This window comes from Diorhabda sublineata, chromosome 8 (assembly GCF_026230105.1).
Source record: "Diorhabda sublineata isolate icDioSubl1.1 chromosome 8, icDioSubl1.1, whole genome shotgun sequence".
Taxonomy (NCBI): Eukaryota; Metazoa; Arthropoda; class Insecta; order Coleoptera; family Chrysomelidae; genus Diorhabda; species Diorhabda sublineata.
In genome coordinates this window covers 12464426-12487355 of record NC_079481.1, presented here as the reverse complement: position 1 = coordinate 12487355, position 22930 = coordinate 12464426, and the positions used below count along the sequence as shown (strand labels likewise).

Here is a 22930-nt window from a genome sequence, read left to right as displayed (position 1 = left end):
GACCTTTATTAGAGCCCTTACACTCAAAGGTCGGATAAGTAGTGTTGTCTACTTTCAAATGTCTGTCAGGGATCGACTCTCGCTTGACAAACAAGCGATTGAGAAGCAGAAAATCACGCGACTTGATCCACAAAGGGATGGGCACTAGGGGAGTTGCAATATGTGTAGTCTGTGCGGAATGCAACGATTATGCACGGCTGTAGGTAATAAAAGGAGGGTTTTGTGTCCAGCCCCCCAAATACAGGGATCCCTTCAAGAAAGAACAAAGAAAGAAAGCTTATAAAGCATGCGCGTTGTAAAGATATTTTCTTCATAAATTAGGGGTTGAACGGAAAAAAAATTTTAAGTGTAAGCCCTTTCCTTTAAAGCCAACCAAACAAATAAAAAAATAGAAACAATAAAGATATTTTTTCAAGCCTCAAAGAAAAAGAAAAAATAAATAAACAAACAATTTTTTAATGCTTGTCATGTTTTCACTATTCGAAATCTTTAACTATGTTTCTAATGTCCTTCAAAATGAAAATAATAACTTACAGAAAGCTGGTATTATACTAGGTTTATTTTGGAAATTAAAATTCATGTCAAAGTTTGCGAAACTAGTCCAAATATCTATCAAAATAGTGAGGGATAAAAAATTATTTTAAAAATTAGAGACGGAAAATAACGAAACGCTTTTTTGATGATTCATTAAAAAATGAAACCTGATCAATGTATTTGAAGTATTACAACTAGAAGAACTCCTTCTTTATTAAAGTGAAATAAGAAAACAGAAATCGGAAAACTCATAATTGTTTAGACAAAATAAAATCTGCATGTTCCAATATTTTATAAACTTCATCTGAAACACTCGAGATATACTATAAAGAAACGATATAAAAAAATCAACATGAAAACTTTTAGATATCGCGAATTTAATTTAACCCCCGGCTAGGGACGATCGTACACTCGCAGGTGGCACGTGATACCACGTGCCAACAACAAAAAGATGATCTCTTCGAAAACAAGAACCAGAGAGAACTAGAACAAAAAATAACGCAGCACGCCATCTAACTATAACGCCCCAAACATGACAAAGGATTGGATGCAGCACCGTATCCAACAAAATCAAGATAAACGCCAATTTGAAGAAAAATATAGTGACTATATCTATGAGGGCTGTTTAAAAGTTTCTTACCTCAACTTGAACTATTTGACAATCATATAAGAAAATCGTTGATGAGATTTTTCTATTGGAAATGGTAAAAATTTAGTATCTACGGCCAAAAACTGCGATAATTAGCAATATAATCGTGAAAGTTTACCAAATGGTACTGGACGACTATAGAATTCAAGTTGGACAGATAGAAAAGGCTATTGGCATATTAAAAGGAAGTAATTTCCTTATACTCCTAAAATGGAATCGAAACAGTTAAGACAGTGTATTGCAAAAAGGAATGTGCTCCAAATAAGGTAATCAACCCACTGATAAAGAATATAAAGGTCATAATCGATAACCCAAAGCTGCAGATAGCCAAGCCGCTGCTTTAGTACCTCGCCATGTTAAATTTTTTCCTAATTGGCATACCAGAGATACGCAAATTTAGAGATGAAGACAGTAGAATAACGCCTCTTCTCACACGTCGGAGATTGATATGGCAAAATTCGTGAATGCCACTTCGAATTGGTTGAACGACCATCACATTCAGCAGATCTGACCAGCACCCAATTTTTCCTTTTGCTAACATTAACATTTTAGTTGCACGAAAGAGACGAGGTCGAAAGTTGTTTACATTAACATCAAACAACAACGAAATCAATAAAATTATAGTCAATATGCTGATAGGTGATACAAAATAGGTCAAGGGGATTTTTTTAGAAACATTATTTAGTATGATAACGATGAGATAATAGATCGGAATTATAAACTTCGAATGTTGGTGCTAGAGTGTTGTAGATTATTTTTGAAGACATTCAATATCACTTGAAAAGACTAATAAGTGAGGAGCTACTAGAAATATAGGAAATGAATAAGACAAATAAGGCGAGCTAAAAAGATAAATATTTGTCAATCAGTCATATAAATTTCCTTGAATGAAGTTTTTCTTAAATTTAATAATTATAATGGTTGATAAAAATTTCAATTTCCATCGAAAGAATTCATATTTGAATGAATTTGAGAACAAAGACGCCAGACGTCGATTTATAATTAGTCAGAAATTGCCATGACAATTGATTCATTTCAAATAGCTCTTTAATCTTTGATCTGTAGAGTTTCAAATTGCAATAGCGGACCTTTATAATCAAATGTTTTTCGGCATATTCGACTGTAGTTTTTGTTTTCATCTCTGGTATCATTGTACCTTTGAATTTAAATTACTTTTATATGAGATTTGGATTTTGCATTTAAAAGGACTCTTTTCGGAAGATTGGGAATCTCGGTTTGGGTTTATTGGACATGTTTAAATTTAAATTGATATTAAAAACCACAATACAATGAAAGCGGTAATTAGAAAAGTTTGGCAATAACAAAATTATTGTTTCTAAATTTATTTTTTTATTACTATTTAAAATTTTAATTACAAACTAGACTATGAAAAATAACAATATTTGTGGTTAAATTATTGATTCCGTACTTACTATAATGTCGTCTAATGGTTAGATTATGGAAGAAAATTTTAAAAAGTAGAAGAAGCGCTCGGAGTTGGTCAACAGAACGAACGTCCATCACGTCATTATGAAAATTTAATGACTCGCTAAAAATTGGCTGAAATTGATTTAATGCACCCACTATATCGCTCACAATTAGTCGAAAATTATGTCAAGTTTCTTGCTACTAGACCACACAAGATCTACATCAAAATAATTATGAAACAACATGAAAAATTTCCAAAACGTCAAAGATAATAATCGCACGTAATCTACTTAGATAATATCGATTTTTTTTGAAGAAATTTTTTGAATTTAATAGATATTTTTTTAATAAACCAATCTGCAGTTTGAACTTTCCCTTTTCGGTGGTTGGTACGTCACGTGAATTTTATAGAGATAATATTATTGAAAATTCAAACATTTTGTAGGTAGTTTAAATATTTCAGTAAGGCCACCATATCACGTACGTTGTCGGTATAAAATAGACACTGATCGTATGAGACGAAGTACATACCACAATTATTTTCTCGCTTATCCTAAAATATTATCAAACTATGATTAATCTGAAAATGGTATATAAATCGTATTTTGTGTTAGGATGTAAAAATAACACGACTAAAGTTTTTTTCTGATGTCAAGAAATTCAAACAAACTATAAAAAATATATTTCTGTTTTCTCTTGAATTTTATAGAGAAAAAAATTATTGAAAATTCAAACATTTTGTAGATAGCTTAAACATTTCAGTTCAGGCCGCCATATCGCGTGACGTCTTCCTTTTGTTAAAAATATAACCACATTCGTTGTATTATATAAAACAATAACAACTTTTGCGTGCAGTCTTTTATCAATTATTCCAAGTAAGAAATATACACCCCATACGTAAATTTCAATATTTAGTAACCCATTTCTTAGCGTGTTCAAACAACAACAGAAGATTTTCATAAAACAAAAGTAAGAAATTAGTCCTGAACTTCTTCCTTTAAATTTTTATCCTTACTGACTTACAGGACATCTCCTACTAGTTAATATAACGAGTGGGGATTCAGTCGATAACCACGCCTTGCGCATGCTCATCTCTTAAAGGTGGAGCGTTATAATAGTAACTACAACCCTTAAAGGGTGGGGCGATCTGACGGTTTCATCAGTGTCATAGACAGTATCAAACTTGTCGCAGTCGAAAAACCTCATGGCACTTTGTGTGTTTTGTGCGTAACTGAAAACGTGTGACGAGCGGTACGAAATTTTTTTTGTGACAGTTTTGAACATCAACAACATGTTGGAGTTTTATCCTAATTTGAATTTAAATCCGGCCATGTTGCCCGAGAGAAACGGCTTAAGCGGTGCGGATTGTAACGGACGTTCAGGTGGGTACAAAAATTCATGAAATCTACAAGTTTTTGAAAAAAAAACTTAATATTGAACAAATATGAGAGAATTAATCAAAAACGAAATAAACTTGGTTTTGAATTTATGAAAAAAACTGCATAATTCAAATAATTAAAACCTACTAATGACATTGTTTGTCTGTGTTAATTTTATATTTAGCGACATAGGTAGCGTCATTTGGTTATAACAATAGACTTCGAAGTCATAAAAAAGCAAGTGCCACATTTAACGAACACATTAAGCAGAATTGATGCGGAATTTGATGAAACCTCAAGATCTAAAAGACCGGGAATCAGCGGCGATGCATGCAAAGTTAGATATTTTATTGTCATTGCAGCATAAACCTCAAGCAACTACAATTTAAATAAAAAAACTGCATTCATTCTACTCTTTCACGAGCTCTTAGCTCTAGACAGACGATTTAAACTTGGATCAAAATCCAAGTTTTCTTGATATTATAGTATCTATTTACTGACCAGAAAACGTTTTGTTCAAGTCGTATTGGGTCGAGAAAATCCCCCCAGGTACTAAAAAATTAATTTTTGGGTGGAAATCGTCAGGGGAAGATTTTGTGGGGATTTAACATCTGAGCAATATTTGGAGCAGTGCTTATGGTTTTAATGTTAGAAAGTTTCTTGATAACCAGATTGAATGAAGTACCATTGGAAGAGGTGGATTAATGGATTGGTCACTTAGATCACCTGATCTTACCCCTTCGATGATTACGTTACGTTAACCAACCCGAATAAGTAAATAGTTTTCATTTTGAAATTTAAACGTTGGCAACTAAGTACTTTCGCTTTTTACTGGTACTTGCTTTATTTTTTGAATAACTTATGTTAGTGCTGTACTTTGCCGTTTGTCACGTGATACTGATCACATTGACGTAATTTATAATGTTATTAAAACTATTAGTTGTGGGTTAATTCTAAATGGTGTTCAGAAACGAACATTTTTCTTTGACCAACGTTCTGGTCGGTCTACTGACGTTAATGATGACCAAATCGAAGTCATAATTGAAGAGGATCGTCGAACTCTTTGAAAGGTTGCGGAGAGGCTTCATGTATCGCACATTTAAAATCTCTTGGGTGAGATAACAAGCTTGAGGTACCTCAAGAATTAAAAGAAATTAATTTTATACAAAGAATCAACATTTACGATACGCACCTTAAACGAAATGAAATTTTTCTTGAAAAGAATCATCACTGGTGATGAAAAATGGATCTTGACAAGAACGTAGTTCGAAAACGATCATGAAGCGAATACGATGAACCAGAAAAAACCACGTCGAAAGCTGAAAAAGAACAAAAAACGCTCATGCTGTCAGTTTGATGGGATACCAAAGGTGTTGTGTTTTTTTGAGCTGCTTCCAAGGAACCAAACGATCAATTATGATGTTAACCCTCATCAATTAATGAAACTGGATGAAACAATCGAAGAAAAACAGCCAGTATTGTCGGGAAATCGGGAAAGTTTAGTGTTTCACCATGATATGTTAGACCTTACACATCTTTAGCAACTCGTAGGACACTATTAGAGCTTGACTGGGGAGTAATGCCACATCCTCCATACAATCCCGATCTGGCACCAGCTGATTACCATTTATTTCGAAGTTTGAGGAATTCTTTAAATGGTGATACTTTCGCAAATGACGATGAGCTTCAATTACACCTGGTTCAGTTTTTTGCTGATAAAGACCAGAAATTTTACGAGCGCGGAATCGTGAAGCTGAATGAGAGATGGTTAAAGGTTAGTGAGCAAAATGGAAAATATATAATTAATTGAAAACTGTCCTTTCTTCGTCGTCAACCCAATAATTTACGATATATCGGTAGATCGGAGTTTTGAACATAAAAGTTGTCTCATAAATAATTTCCAATGCTTATTAAACAATTATACAAAAAGAAAGTCCAATAATCGGCGAGTGCTGAAGATAAAACTTGTTTAAAATAAGACAAATAAAAATTGAATTTACTCTTTAGATATTTCTTAACTGGTATAAAAATTTTCGACAATTTTTGTTTTTGTATTTGATATAAACTTCTTAATCTGTGATTCAATAACTGTAGATAGAAGTCCTTACTAAATCTAGTCTGTCATTCAATTATTCAAATGATAATGCTGCATAATGATTTTTTTTGTTTTAATTCATATAATTGTCAGTATAAATTCCATCTCGTAGCTGCTTGACATTGAAAGGAATCGAAAAACTCCATTTAATCCGTCAATTAAGCAAGTAGAAGCGTTCTGTTTGTACACCAACCACCACCAACTCAGAAAGCTCTAAAGCTTCACTTAAATCTATCTGTAACTCTAAAAGCTTGTTCCGCTCGAAGATTAGGGAACCGGAAATATCGCGACGACAGAACTCTCTGGAAACATTGAAAACGTTTTCTGGCTTCGTATAATTTTGATGATTAGTGGCGCATTGAAGATTACATTTAGGCAACCACCGTTATCGTATGCTTGATTTGGCGCTCTTCGAACTTATACAACGTCTCGATTTTCTCATCGACTAGCTTTTAAATGTTCAAGAGCTTTACCGTTTTTTTTTGTTAGTTGTCGATTGTTTTCAACACGCTTCCAATAGTTTAACTTGTATGTTTGTAACTGACTATTTGGTCTAGATTTTGCCCAACTTGGAGCGATCAGATTGAGTCTATATTAGTTATAACTTCTTTATGAATGACATATTGATTGAATATGATGTACAAAGCTTGTAAATGAGTATCTAAAGTTTGAAAATGATACATCCCCAACTCGCCACTCTCCATTATACATTTTGCGAGTTAAAAATGCTCAAAAATCCTCAATTTAGCGGGCCTGGGGTAAATTTGTGTCCGTTTAAAACATTGTATTGTCTCCAAAATGATGTTTACATACATAATCAACCAATTTAGTGAGGCAGTTGTTAATATACCTTTCAGAATCTACCGTTTCACACCATACTCGACCCATATTATTTCTGGATTTCCCTCTTGTCGAAATCATACACCAGACCAGAGATTTATCTGCGAATTTTGATTTTTTTTATATGTTACATTGTTAGTGCATTTTTCTATATTGAACGAATAAAAACCATTCTTGGTTCTCCACTTTTTGGGAAGTTCAAACATGGTATTCCTTCTTCAAATTCGGCTATACCACAGTAAATATTTCTGCGTGAAATATTTTGGTTTTCAAAAATGCGAGCTCAGGCTTAGAGATTTGTCCAACCAAATTATAAATGACATAGACTAATCTGACTAATATCAAGAATATAAACTCCTAAAGTTTGTGCCAAAACTATTGTGGTATACGATTAATCTGATCCAAGCTATTCCAACTATAGTTTATCAAAAAGATGTAGATCTTTCAGTTGCTGGTTTTTTCGTCACATAAGGGACGTTCAAATAACAATTTTAAGACCCTAATTTCGCGGAACTGTCCTTTCTATTTGGTCTCATATCAACTCAAAGAGATTCACAGTCGTACTAGAGCAGTCTAGGCTCCAATATGCTTTAAAATTATGTTATTAGTGAAATCATTGTCCAATAAAAAATATTCTCCTGGGATAGTTTACAAAAGATCTGTATAACCTAAAGGCTTAAAAAACTCTAATTTTTGGACGTTCCAGCTCTACAAAGTTTACAGACTACCTTTTCGTTTACCTGAAATATTTCCGTACCGATTCTTTTGTTATAGCATTTGAAGCAAATTTTAATTATTTGTTTGATTATCGATTATATAAACTATTTTTGATGATTAATCTAGAAGGATATAATATTTATTTGAGCCATAAACGTAATTTGAAATGTCAAAGAACAAATTTTGAATCTCAACAATTCGTTCTTAAACTCATTTTACATATCTAAACTTATATAATTTGGCCATTTCATTATTTTAATACTTTTTTATTTTGTTACAGATAATGGATTGATAAAATGTGAAAAAGCTTGGTGTGATAATAATAATCTACACAACCCCCTAGGTAAGTACTTCAAAAATAACAACAGTACTCACATACATTATTTGTGTCACAAATACTTTAGGCTAGGAAGTTGCAATGGAGTTTGTGATATAAATGACAAAGTTCAGATATTTTTTTGGCCACGTTTTGAATACTTATTTTTTTCCTCTCCTTATATTACCAATAACGCTTCTCGACGCTGATTTGAAAGATGTAACCACCACTAATAAGGTATATCGATTGCCCTTGACGATTTATTAATTATAAGACCCAAGTTCTTAAAACAAAATTTTTCCGTCAATAAAAAGTTCGAAAAAACGATTTGTCCCCAAAAACTGTACTTCAACATATTTTTCGGAGAATATCCTACTTCATACAAGTTCATACAAAATCAAACACAATTTGGAAAAAAAAATTAATTAATATCATAATTTTTTTATTTGTTTAATTAGAATTTTCTTGCTTCGGGCTTTATATACAAAGATAAATACGGATCGACAATTTTCAACTTCTGTAATGAGCAAAAATATTTCTATATGTGATAAACTTCTAAGACTGTACTTATACAGAGGGTGTCTCATATGTTTCTACATATAGTAAAATTGCTTCACTATCTTTCAATCATTTTCTTTTTGCTTATTGACGTCTTCTTCTGTATTTTCAAATGAAAACAAAAGTGTTGCCGTTGCAGCAAGGAAAATATGTAAAATTTAATAATGGAGAATTGATCGTTCATCTACGTGGGATTTTGAGATTACAAGGAAAGCATTAGAAGCCCAAGCTAGTATCACCACCAGTTGATTATCGAACCATATATCACGATTTAAAATCATTAAATAAGATCGATTAGTACCACACGAAGAACTTGGAGATATTGAACTCCTATTGCATCTAGCATATAGTCCGGATTTTGCACCGCCAGATTAATAATTAATCAGATTCAAGGTGAAATTCTCGCGTGGGAAAGAATTTGAATCAAAAGGAGATGTTGTAAATCCAGTGCGACAATTTTTTGCATCTAAACCTAAAGAATGGTTTTACCAACGTCTCAAAAAACTTTGGAACAAAATCAGAATATGGTGAGCTATACTTGAAATATTGAGGCTTTCGTTTTGTACGATTATTTAATACAAAATGAACATTTAAAACCGAAATTATTTAGGGAACACCCTCTATGGGTAGAATACAAAAACTCAGATTTAGCTGTCTATGGTAGATAGACTCAAAATTCGTGCTTACCTGAGGAGTCTTTCTAACCCTTTTTATACACTAATACTCAAAATCATACAATTGATCAACCAAATCATCGTCTTCAGAGAGTGAAGGTAAACCTCCTATTTGTTTTTTGTCATCTTCGTGTTGTTTTTCAAATCCTGATGCACAACTACAAAATATTTATTGGCAAACAGAAAATCATCATTTCTTTCAAATATTCATGAGAATTCCACCAAGTCACATGATATTTTAAAGGTATATTCTAGTAGTGAAAAACGAAATTTTCTGTCGACTTTTTTATGAAAATGTATAAATAATTATTTTTGTTACAGATAGCAATTTAATAAAATGTGAAAAAACGTATGAAATGTGCGAAGGGTGCGGTCACAAAATTCACGATAGATACCTAATGAGAGTAGCTGATTGCAGTTGGCACGAACACTGTTTGTGTTGTTCGATATGTGGAATACTTTTGTCACACTCGTGTTATACTAGGAATACGAAACTATATTGCAAGTCTGATTATGATAGGTAAGTAATTGTCCGTCCAATATATAATTAGTACTTACAAATTCCGCGTGAGCGGCACTATTACAATGAATTACTTACGACTGTATACAGCACGAACTGTACCCTAACCTCACTTCTTCGAGAGATTTTCAAAAATTAAAGCTATAGTACCTTAACCCAGACTGATTTTTATGATATAAAGCAGATGTGTCGAGCTCAATTGTGCAGAGGGCCATATATCAAATTTTGAATTCGTAGATGGGCCAGATTGAAAATAAAAGTTATAAAAGATGATAGGGAATTATGTTGCGCTCGAGGATCCAGATACCTGACTTCTCTTGTTTTTGACAAGCTCATATCATATTCGTTATAGTCATTTTAAGAATTGATTGGGGATGTTGTTGTTTACGATTTTTTTTCTTATTTATTATCATGACATCTGCTCATATAAATAGGTGCTACCAAACATGCAGAGAATGCGTGGTGGAGGTTTTTTTTTAATTCCGGGTTATTATCCAAACTCTTGAAATATTGTGTATAAAATGTAAGAGCATTACTCTCATTAAATTTTTCTTTCAAAATACTCTCCTATTGAAGATCTATTATAATAACTCCTTTTGCAAATGAAATGGTGCCTGTGAAGCTTCAAAATTGAATGGATTGTTGAAAATTGATTGAATTCCACTTCATTCATTTTGCGAAAGTCTTCAAAAACGATTGTTGAATTCCGTAATTAAATTTCGCAGAAATTGAAAATATTCATCGATTTTGGTTCACTCTGGCATATGATTTTAAATGAGGGAAATGTTCCAAAGTTTGACTTTTTACCAGATTTTTCCACATCATCAACTTTGTTTCAAAGGCTTGAATATATGAATACATTTGAGTGACAATCAGATTTTTACTCTACAACCTACCAAAAAGGCACAATCAACCCACCAATCATCGTCATAATCAATCTGTTTGCCTTTTTCTAACATGAAAGCTTGAATTGCGTCACGTAATGCAAAAAATCTTTTTCAAACTCTTCGACTGAACTTACGAAATAAGGGACATCAGAAAACTTTTCGTTCAAATCTTGTAAAAATTGTCTGAACTGTCGGCGATTTAGTCCTCTGCTCTTTATAAAATTTACAATTTTAATTATAGGTTGCATGACATGGTCCATTTTTAAATATTTGGCTGCCAATGATTTCTGATGAATTATAAAGTGAAATCCCACAAAATTTCCTGATGTTTTCTGTTCTAATTTAGTTACAACGCCTTAGACTTGAGAGTACGAGTATTTAAAACATCCTTAGAGAAATCGAATCGAAGTCTTAAAGCTCTAAAAAATATGATTTTTCTTTCTGTGATACATTGCGATCGCGGGCCTTATTAATACGGCCCAGGGGCCGAAAGGGGCCCGAGGGCCGTATCCTTGACACGACTGATATAGACTCTCAAGACGCAGATAGGCAATAATTTTGACGATGAGATTCAAGAAGGAAAAATCCTTTTCATTGTGAAAAGTGAAAACCTCCTATGAGATTAAAGATTTTCAAGAGGTGGTTATAAGAAGAGAAAATGACAACTAAGCCAAAGATTGACGTAAACTAAAAGAAAGATTAATTATCTTTATTTGAGGCCAGTTTGGTCTACAAGTTATTTCATTTTGCTCAATATTATTTTGTTTTTCCCTTCATTAAAAGGAGATTCAGTTAAGTTTAAACACAACTTTTTTCAGCTCGATATTTTCTTATTTTGTTATTCTCTTACATCAAACTAAAATAGTCATATTTCGTTTTATTTCTTTAATATTTAATATTTTGATAAAGACTTAAAGAAAAGTCGAAATGTCAAATTTTATCTAGTAGTGCCATATCATTAAAAAAACTTTTTAAAACTTTCTGGAGAGAAAGGCAAAGTTCAAACTGTATGTGCAGCGAATTTGGTACGCCAAAATACCGAATTAAATGATTTTTGTATTCACTTCCCTGTAAAATTAGGATTAAGAGCTTATGGCACTATTGAAATAGGAGTGCGATAGTTCGAATCTGTTACGAAAAAAAAATTTCGAAATATAAGGGTTGACAGAAAAGTCCGACCAGAGACACAAGGCATTCTTTTCCATATCATTTTCATTCTCCAACATATTCTCGTTTCACTCTTAGAGTAGAGATGCTTTAATCCAGTCGTGTCAAAAATAAGAAGAAACATGTTTTATAGAGCTTCATTCGATTCTTCTACGGATGTTTTAAATACTCATAATCCCAAGTCTACCGCGTTGTAACTAAATTAGAACAGATAACATCAGGGAATTTTGTGTGATTTCACTGTATAATTCATCAGGAATCATTGGCATCCAAACATTGAAAAATGAAAATATCGAGCCCATTTGTTTGAACTAAAACTCGGTGACAAAAGTTTTGTTTAAACTTTTAAACTAAATCTTCATTTATTGTAGGAAAAAACGAAAAAACAAAATAATATTGAGCAAAAAGGGACGACTTGTAGACCACACTAGCCTCAAATAAATATAATTAATTTTTTTTTGTTTGCGTCAATCTTTGCCTTAGTTGTCATTTTCTCTTCGTTCTCTTCTTATAACCACCTCTTGAAAATCTTTAATTTCATAGGAGGTTTTCACTTTTCACAATGAAAAAGATTTTTCCTTCTCACATCTCATCGTCAAAATTATTGCCTATCTGCGTCTGAAGATTCTTTATAAGTATCAGTCATGTCAAAGATACGGCCTGCGAGCCGCTTTTGATCCCTAGGCCGTATTAATAAGGCTCGCGATCGCAATGTGTCACAGAAAGAAAAATCATATTTTTTAGAGCTTTAAGACTTCGATTCGACTCTCCTACGGATCTTTTGAATACGGCGTTGTAACTAAATTAGAACAGAAAACATCAGGAATCATTAGCAACTAAATATTTCAAAATGGACCATGTCATGCAACCTATAATTAAAATTGTAAATTTTATAAAGAGCAGAGGACTAAATCGCCGACAGTTCAAGCAATTTTTCCAACATTTGGACGAAAAGTTTTCTGATATCCCTTATTTCGTTGGCTCAGTCGAGGAGTAGTTTTAAAAAGATTTTTTGCATTACGTGATCCTATTCATGTTAGAAAAAGGCAAACCAAAAAAATTCGATGAATATTTTCAACTTCTTCAAAATTTGATTACTTAATTTAACAATCGTTAGTTGAATCGTTGTTTAAATGAAAAGGAGTTTAATCAATTTTCAACAATCCATTCAATTTTGAAGCTTCACAGGCACCAGTTCATTTACAAATGGAGTTGATAGATCTTCAATAGGATAGTATTTTGAAAGAAAAATCTAATGAGATTAATGCTCTTACATTTTATACACAATATTTCAAGAGTTTGGATAATAACCCGGAATTAAAAAAGCATGCAGCACAGCATGTTTGGTAGCATCTATTTATGTGAGCAGATGTCATGAAAATAAACGAGAACAAACATTGTAAACAAAAACATCATCAATCAAATCTTAAAATCACTATAACGAATATGATATGAGCTTATCAAAAACAAGAGAAGTCAGGTATTTGGATCCTCGAGCTCAACATAATTCCCTATCATCTTTTAAAACTTGATTTTCAATCTGGCCCACCTACAAATACAAAATTTGATATATGGCCTTCTGCACAATTGATTTCGACACATCTGCTTTATATTATAAAAATCAGTGTGGGTTAAGGCACTATAGCTTTAATTCTTGTAAGATCTCTCGAAGAAGTGAGGTTAGGGTACAGTTCGTGCTGTATACAGTCGCAAGTAATTCATTGTAATAGTAGACAGGTATCTGGATCCTCGAGCACAACATAATTAACTACCATCTTGTTGTCGTATTTTTACTCAAAATAGATCTACGTATACTCCTAATGAAAATCTCATTTTTGCAAGAAATCTCCAAGGTTAGGAAAGAGGAAAAAGTCACTAGGGGCTCGATCTAGTGAATAGCCGAATTTTTCTCTAAGTAGATTTTCACGATATCACCAACCGTTGGTCCAAATTTCAAATCTCATTAAGATCCTTAGTAAGCGCTACACTAAATAACAAAAGTGGTCCCATAAATACCCGGCTCAATTTAAAGATAATAATTCAGTTTTTTATTTATTTCCAATCTCTCACAGCTACGAATTAAAAATTTAATATATGGCCCTCTGCAAATTGATTTTGACACCACTGCTCTAACCTTTTTAATCATCTAAAATGATAATTGCTCATTGAGACACTAAATTATTAAGTGGCCCCATAAGTACGATTTAGAGATATTGATACTTGCTTAAATATCTCTGATCTAACTAGACTTATATTTATACAAGAGCTGAAGTGGTAAGTCTGCTCTTTCGTTTCTAAAAGTAAAGTATTGGATTTCGTTTCTAAAAGTAAAGTATTGGATAGCAAAATTTAAACGAGCCCATATCTGCTGTCAACACAAGCAATGTATTGTTTGACCACATATGACGACCCCTCCAAAAATGATGAAGAAAATCCACAGCTCGGTATTGAATGTACACTTCTGTTCACTGGAAAACCATACATAATGTCACTGTTATTGTCAGTGATAGATAATTCTATAATTGGTTTGTGTTCAGTGTACTTAATTCCTCCTCATTTGATTGAAACTCAGAAAGCAAATTGGAAGTTGGTGGTCTATCTGAAGACTGACATCTCATCTTAATGCGAATACGAAGAAACGATGGGGAAAAGACAGGATCTTGTGTGGAAAAATTGAGTCTGGAAGGAAAATTTCAAACGACGTACCAAATGTTACATTAATTAATTTTTCAAAAGAATATCCCTTTGAATCGGCTGCTAGTTCTGCATGTGCAAAAAACTTTCCAGGTTTCCGTCTTACGTTATGTGGACCAATCAAAGCTTAGGATTTGAAAAGCTGTGCCAGTGCTTGGAAGGCGTTGCTTTCAAATGAGTACAAGCAATCCAGAGTTGTGTTTGCACTCAATTATGTGTAAATATATGTCAAATATAAAAAAATTATCTCCACGTGTATGTTTTCTTCTTAGTACTGGTACCATTAATTAATTGTAGTGACCTAATTAACGGTACTTTCTGTATAGGTATATTCGCTATTGCAATTTTTTATTTTAATAAAATATTATACCGGAAAGTCTATACAATATATACAACGCATATACACCGAAAGGCAACATCCGCATCCCTCGATTTAGCACAAAGATCCCTTAAAGGCCGTATAAGGGCTTTATTGGATCCGCTCCGACGCGTTTCGAAACTCATATCGCAAGCTATAGGGGTAAAGAGGAAAAAGTACGGCGTTAGCTTATATTTGGAAGCTCCGTCGTAGTCGATTCTAATAAAGAATGAAAAGCTTTCCGTCGTTTTTCTTTTCAAAAAAGGCGCCGTTTCTTTTTTCTCCTACTCTCTGATGCTTTTATGAAAATTGCAAATGATTTTTCTTTCGGTTTTTATATTTCCATTCGTGCGTTATTTTGTTGGAGGAAATTAAAAACTTCTTTTTTTCGCTATTTTTATGTAGGAAATAAAATTTTATGAGAGGAAAAACAATATTTTGACGGGACAAATCTTACATATTTACACAACAATTACTTTTACTATAGAAATCGTGTATAAAGTCAATTTAGTTAATTTAATTATATCTAACAAAAACTCAATATTTAATTTTAATATAGGCAAATTGCATCATTCTCATCATATTGCACCAATAAGCCATTTCGACACAAAGCGCCCAATTTTGACAATGTACTATGTAGTCTGACGTGATCCATTACCATATCAATCGGTAACAATCTCTAGCAGAGGAATAAATTTGTAATTGCCAAAACGTCACTAATAATATCGAACCCTATACTGCGATTTTTTGGCTCCAGAACTTGACGGAGCTACCAGTCACACGTCAAATGACTCCTTTGTAGTAGTTCCCATGCAGACTGATATTCCATGACCTCCTCATAGTTCAGATTTGCCGCCTCTTGACTAGATGACAAAATACATAAAGACGTGATGGATTGTTCTATAAAACTACCTTAAGATGAAGCCTTATGAACTTCATAATGGCTTGGGAGTTTTTAAGCATTAATTTAGCGATTGAACAGAATTGAAGCTTTTGTCCACGGTATTAAACTTAAAAAGAATATCCTTTTAAATACTTTACCTTCAGACTTCACTACACACACAGACTTTTACGAATAGAAAAATTGTCAATTCCATGTAATGAGTATTTGAAAATTCCGCAAGGAAACAAGCAAATACGTTTCCTAGCTTCCTTATGAAGCCACGTGTCCATCATACTCCAATTGTCTCTTTATCGTATTACCTCTTCTCCATAGTCTTTCCCAAGACTCGCTTTCAAATTTATGATCCTCATAAATACACGAAGATGGTCTTAGAAGTACCTGGCTTGGCCTAGAGTAGCAGAGTTTGAACGAGGTCGTACGACCTGCAAACACCACCATCGCTGGTCGATCAAATGAGGTGACGAATCCAGAAATGTTAAAGAAAATCCACAAAGTGGTACTAGATGATCGTCAAGTGAAAGTGCGTGAGCTGGAACAAAAACAGCATCGTGAAGATGTTTAATCGAGAGTTTGGCAATTTTTCACAGAAATAAAGCCTTTTCATAACCATGGATGAAACTAGGTCCATTATTTCAGACCCGAAACAAAAGAAGAATCAAAACAAAGGACTGAAAAAGGATTACCGACTCCAAAAAAAGGCAAAGACCGTACCATCTGCAGGCAAATCCATGGTGCCGGGTTTTTGGGATGTTTGTGAGATAATTTTCTTTTACTATTTTTAAAAATGAAAAACTATCAACGTCGAGTATTATGCGAACTTATTGCAACGTTTGAGCGAAGAAATCAAACAAACCAATCGCATTTGGCCAAGAAGAAAGTGTTTTTCCATCAAGACCATGCACCAGCTCACACAACCGCTATTGCATTGGCTAAATTATTGAATTAAAGTTTGAATTGCTACTTCATCCACTAGATTTAGCCTCCTCGGATTATTTTCTATTCCCAAACAATAAAAAAAGATGTTCCAACAAAAAAAGGATATGGAACTTATTGAACATCGTTGGAAAAAGTGTTTTTGAGCTAAAAGAAGAAAAGGTTTTCTGTGTATCTGACTGTAGATATTTTTTGTAGGATATTTGGGGTGAAGTGTTCAAGATGTGGTGATCGATTATTGCCACACGAAATGGTAATGCGAGCCCAACAACATGTCTTTCACTTACCTTGCTTCGCTTGCGTCGCTTGTGGTCAACCTCTTCAAAAAGGAGAACAATTTGTTATCAGAGCTGGACAACTATTCTGTCGAGGAGACTTCGAAAAGGAATTGTATTTATTACAACAAGCTAGTTCTGGAGATGATGATTTGTTAGATGAAAATAGGTGAGTAAATTCCTTTTCATATTTCAAAATATGAAATTATTAAACAGATGTAATAACATATTTGTTTTTCAGTAGACCAAGAGATGGTAGGAGAGGTCCAAAACGACCCCGAACAATATTAACGTCGGCCCAACGTCGTCAATTCAAAGCGTCCTTCGAAGTAAGTCCTAAACCTTGTCGAAAAGTACGAGAAGCTTTGGCAAAAGAAACTGGTCTCAGTGTTCGAGTTGTTCAGGTATGGTTCCAGAATCAGAGAGCCAAAATGAAGAAGATTCAAAGGAAGGCCAAACAGGACGACGGGAAATCTTCAAGTGATAAAGAAAAAGGTGATAAGGATGATAAAGTTATTAAGCAAGAATCTCCGAATAGTGAACATGGACATTATATGAATTTGGGCAATTTGGTTGACGGCCATTTTCAGAGCTCTAGTCAACCGCTTAATCCCAATGTTCCCTTCTCACCCGATGGTAAATAATTTAATTTTTTACTCTGAAATGAATATTTTAAGCCACTTATGGAAATACTATTTACCATCAGCCCAACTTTGAGTTATAGCGTTTAAATAATTCCCAATGAAATTTTAAAATAACATCCAATATTAAACTTAATTTCATGTCACAGTTGCTATATTTTATACCCAATAACACACAACCACTATTATTGATATATTCTGGGGGATACGAAGCTTGAAAAAGCATATACAGGGTGATTTTTAGGAGGTTTATTGAAATTTTCTAGAGCAGCTTGACATTGGCAGTAAAATCCGTATTTTTAGAATAAGTTTGTATATATACCCAATTTTATTAACATACTTATAGAGCCTATCACCATTTTTAATAAGCAACTCATTTTATACAGATTCATAAAGGGTCACGATCCGTCGTATCTACGAAACCTCACAGTCTTTAGCTTTGGGACGAACTTGGCCAGAAAACAAAATAAATTTATTACTTTTTTATTTGGTTTGTCCACACTTTTAAAAGGCAATGAGAAAAATATTATCATGATACGAATTTTATTTGTCTTCATGATTATTTTGATGTAATCAATCGGTAAACAGTCAAATTCAAAACCGCCTTCAACTCTTTTATAATTCAAGGTTCGCCTTTGGATATTTAGATAAATCCTCCAAATTTTTGTACGTATATTTTTGTTATATCATACATATACATAAATTATTTTTTCAAACCAAATGGTACGTGATCTAGTTCCATTTAACATATTTTATGTAGCTACTTTATAAATTTGGTGATTTAGGCTTGTATCGGAGTACAAATAAGTCCTACAAGACCTGGTAAATGATAGCTGCAAAGTCCAGGACGTTTGGATCACTTGGACAACGACGAAACCGATTCGCTCAAAACTTGGATCAGTAAATCTATGAATAGGACTTAAATCTAATTTTGGGGTATCAAAAAGTGTAGATATTACATTTTTCAGTAGGTAAAAACGGGTGGAAACTTTCATCTGGAGGCAAGCTAATGTGCCTATCCTAAAAATTACTTAAACAGACACAAATTCGACTGGTGAATGGTTTTCTGACCGGATACAGACTATATGCAACACAAACGAAGAGGAAGAAATTGAACACAACGTTATCGGTGAGAGTCCAGCACCACGTGCGAGGTTCAAACATTTGGGCAAGCCTTGCAGTATGCAAAAGTTTTTGTCCACCTAACCTAACTATGAGGTATCAAGACGTTTCTTGTTTTTATTTGAGGTAGCTACTCGGAAAGTTTGAAACAACATCACGCTCAGGCAGATTTTACTTGTTCTATAACTCAAATTGTACCGGTTTGTGAAATAAAAGAAGTGACTGAAGTAGATTTTACTTCAATGGAAATGTGAGATCTCAATCTATTTCGTTAAAAATATAAACGGTGGTTCATTGGTTAAATATATTTGAAGATATTGCAAAATGTAGCAGAGCAGTTGATTACGGTATTGTAACACAGTATTTAGAAGAGGAATATCATGGTACCACCTTGTCTAATACATTTGAATATTACAGTAGAAATGAAATAAAATAAAAGAGTTACAAAATGATATAGATGTTCTAATTTTGCCTTTCAATTTTAAAATATCAAGTAAGATAAATAATTAAAACTATTGTTCATTTTCAGATAACTATCCAGCCCATTCGGGAGAGAGCTTCTGTAGTTCGGATATCTCGCTTGATGATAGTACAAACTTCGATCAACTAGATGAAGCAACATCTGATACGATATCTTTACAAAACTTGGAATTACAAACGCATTCCCATCATAATGAAGGAGGATCCACATCTACGTCAACTTCCATAGCAAATCCCATAGATAAACTCTACCTCATGCAGAATTCTTATTTTAGCACGGAACAATAAATTTAAAACAATGTAAGCGCCCACAATGCTCACGTGGAGTTCAAAGCGACCCATATCGTAAGCAAGTGGAATCCTCGTTTGTCAACGTGTCTCTTGTGAATAGTTAACGGAACGCAATTTAAATTAATTTATCTCAAAACGGAAGTGAAGACATATTTAAACCATAGATAAAATTCTCTTTTGCCATTCCTAGTACTTGAACTTCGACGTTACTTCGAGCTATTCAGAAGATAGTAAAGAAAAATAGAAGGTGGTACCTACACCCAGTGTCGTGTTTTAAAATTTGAGGCCCTGGACCGACTAGTTTTACCGCCCCCATAAAAAAATCGTTTAATAATGAAACAAGACCATACAAAAATTAACACCAATTATCAAATATCTACATTTTTAGGGATGTACAAATGTCCATAGAAAAATGCTATTTTTGTATATGGAAATGCTTCCTTTGAGTCTCTTTCATTAATGAATAGGTTAAGTTGCCTTAAATTCATGATCAATTGGGTAGAATTCTTGGAGTCCTTACGCGTTAGCCTTCACTTCCGGTTCAGTTATTGTATTCAATTTGCCTACAACATCATAAGAACTGTCTAGTTTCTTCCTTTTAATTATTCTCCCGTGGATGCTTCTGTACTCTTCTGAGCCTTTTCTTTCCCCAGCTTCTTCGAAAGCATCAGAGGATCCCTTTTTGTTTCTATAAAAGTGATGAGTGACTCGTAGAGTCTGGAGCTCTATATCTGCGTCAATCCCTTGTAAGCTTAGATATTATATTAAATTGTTTTAACACATATCCTCAAAATTCAGATGATATCACCGTTTTTAGACAATTTAATTGAGCCAGAACCTTAATTTTTAACCAAAGCCTTCTGTGGGATAACTTTTTATATCTTCTAGAACTGATATTAACTTGTCCTGAGCTGACAATAGCCTGCCGCCCCGGGCCATGACCCCCATGGTTCTATGGTAAATATGTCACTGGGTACATCGATGTTCTTTCTCTATCTACCAACACTTCGGACTCAGCTGAACAAGATCCTCTATCTCGCTTTCTTTATATTTACTATTTCTCTAAGATTTATACACGTTGATAAAATAATGTCACAAACCGATTTTGATCGATGGTTTGATTATTTGAAGTGATTCAAATCGAAATTTTTAATCTGATTAAGGCGCATTCAACTGAGAAAACAAAAATCCCAATCGAAAATCTATGCACTTGAGAATAGAAAAAATTCGATTAAAACTGTTCTTGATGTACACCTCAATTACTATCTGAATAATATTCTTTTTTCATTGCCTTATCCGTTACGAACTTTGGTTATTAACAATCCTTTTCTTATCTTGTTTACTGCGTTCTGAAACAGATCAACAGATGACACTCCAAACCACTGGCGTAGGTTATGCAACCATGAATGTCGTCTTCTCTTTCGTCCCTTCTTTGCCTTCGGCAATCAACTGCAAAACACGATATTTGTCATGTCTTAGCATGTAGCCAAAATACTTCATTTTCCTTTTTTTTTTTTTTTGTTTTTACTGCAAAGACGACTTCCTTTCTTTTCCCTAGTCTCTGCATAATTTCCATGTTGGTGATGTGCTCCGTCGATAGCAGCCTCAGTTATAGTCCAAACCTCTACACCATAGAACAAGAAATATGTAGCACTTGATTAGTCTTAATTTTTTGTCGTAAAGACATACGAGCGTCACATCTTTTATTTATAGCCTATCAATGGTTGAAAAAAAACGGCGTAGTTTCTTCAAGTTCTTGAACGCAGCTCGGGATCTTTCTATCCGTGATCGCAATTCTGATACCTGGTCTATGTCTTAATCGTTAGACGCACTGGAAGATGTTGATATTTGCTAATAATCCAGCATAACTTCTTTGTTCTCGGCTTTCCACTTTACACTTTTGGATCTAAGTGTAGTTCACGTTTTTCTGTGATTCGTACACTAATCAAAAATAATTTTATCGTCAAATATGATAACTTTCTTTTTGAGATAAATAAAATTAATCGATCTGAAGAAAACGTACAGTAGTTTTTTAAAAAAATGAACAGTCAAACGAATCTTAAAAGTTTCGCTTGAATGAAGCAAAAAATTAAGTTGAGTACAAAATTCAGTGTTGTTTGTTACTTTTCTTTATAAATCTAGTCTACATAAAATGCAAAGCACAACTTTTTATTTACCGATAACATTTTAAAAAAATTTTTCATTGTAATATACATAATTTGTTATTTTTTATAAAATTTGATTTTAATGGAATACGAAAGATAAAAATTTGTCAATTGTCTTCAATTAAATCTGTATAGATATCATAATAAAGTATCCCGGTTTTGAAAAATGTATATTAATGTATATTCATTTCAAAAATAATTTTCCGTTCAAAATATGGGGTGTAGATGTGAAGAGAAACATTTCGGTTTATCTAAAAGTGTCCGTTGAAAGGGGGCAAATTAAGGTGGCGCTTTAGCAGCAAATGAAAAGATTTTAAAAACATCGCCAGAAATTTTAAGGGTGAGATACTAAATTAAATATTTATTTAAAACATAATTTGTTGTATACAGTTACACACTTTTTTAGATTGATTCTCCTTACCTCTACACTCCATAGTTCAAATTTATCTTTCCCACGCCATTACACATTCTTCGTTTTAGTCTTTTTCTGGTACTTTTTTGTATTTGCCCGTCTTCGCTAATTCGCTTTTCTGAAATTTCTGGAACTGGTACCAGAACACCAACATTTACCGTATGACGTTTCGATAACCATGTTACCGTCTTCAGAGATTGAAGATGAACTCAGAGTTACCGAAACTTCAGACAGTATTATTGTGGGTATTGGTGACGTGGTAATGTAAATAATTATCGCATTTTTCACATTACGTTATACAATGTGTCTGCGTTTCATTAATAATCCTGAATTTATTTCTCGTATTTCCTGTCAGGTATTAACTTTGATTTTTTATTATCTATTTTGTTTATATAAATTTAATTTTAGCCAAATTTATTTCTTTCCGTACTTGTACAGAAATTTTATTATACATTATATAGAATATAATTGAAAAGTGTATTATACATGGATTTACTTAGAATTATTGTAAATGTACATATGAAAAAAAATCCAATAAATGTAATAGATAATAATTGTGTATTATTTATTACTTTTATTTAAAATGAGTCGAATTATTACTTGTGATGAAATGTTTATGCCAAATATAGGGATTTAATATTGTCTAGATTTTATTATGTATATTTTAAATAAAAGATTATAACAAGTAAAAAAATAGTTTTATTATTAGTATGCTCATTCCACAACGCCCCTTCGTCCTCCAAAAAGGACACGCGTAACACTTCTACCCACCAATTTCCCTACCAGACCTTGCTTGCGCTCGTCTACGAAAATAAATACACCAAGAAGTGATTACAGAACGCAGTTATCACTTTAAAACCCTGAAGAGCTTCTAAAAAGATAACAGAGGAA

At 33.2% G+C, this 22930-nt stretch overlaps 1 protein-coding gene across 3 annotated transcripts; it reads left to right on the top strand.

The window, feature by feature from the left end:
• Positions 1-3772: 3772 nt before the first annotated feature.
• LOC130447455 (LIM homeobox transcription factor 1-beta-like) lies at positions 3773-22733 on the top strand. Of its 3 annotated transcripts, none has more exons than XM_056784274.1 (6): positions 3773-3993; positions 7923-7985; positions 9512-9710; positions 16852-17097; positions 17170-17564; positions 19221-20553. In XM_056784274.1, the coding sequence occupies exons 1-6, from the start codon at positions 3903-3905 to the stop codon at positions 19457-19459; spliced, it is 1233 nt and encodes a 410-aa protein (XP_056640252.1). In that variant the 5' UTR covers positions 3773-3902; the 3' UTR covers positions 19460-20553. The 3 variants fall into 3 exon arrangements, with proteins under 3 accessions (XP_056640252.1, XP_056640253.1, XP_056640254.1); XM_056784275.1 differs by having other exon boundaries at positions 3800-3993; positions 17170-17423; positions 19221-22733; XM_056784276.1 differs by having other exon boundaries at positions 3802-3993; positions 17173-17423; positions 19221-22733.
• The last annotated feature ends 197 nt before the right edge of the window (positions 22734-22930 follow it).

Bases quoted from the DNA above. Each gene is read 5' to 3' on its own strand.
- LOC130447455 (XM_056784274.1), top strand. From the start codon at position 3,903: ATGTTGGAGTTTTATCCTAATTTGAATTTAAATCCGGCCATGTTGCCC. The intron at 3,994-7,922 runs GTGGGTACAAAA...ATTTTGTTACAG, and splicing joins GGATTGTAACGGACGTTCAG to ATAATGGATTGATAAAATGT. The intron at 9,711-16,851 runs GTAAGTAATTGT...TATTTTTTGTAG, and splicing joins TGCAAGTCTGATTATGATAG to GATATTTGGGGTGAAGTGTT.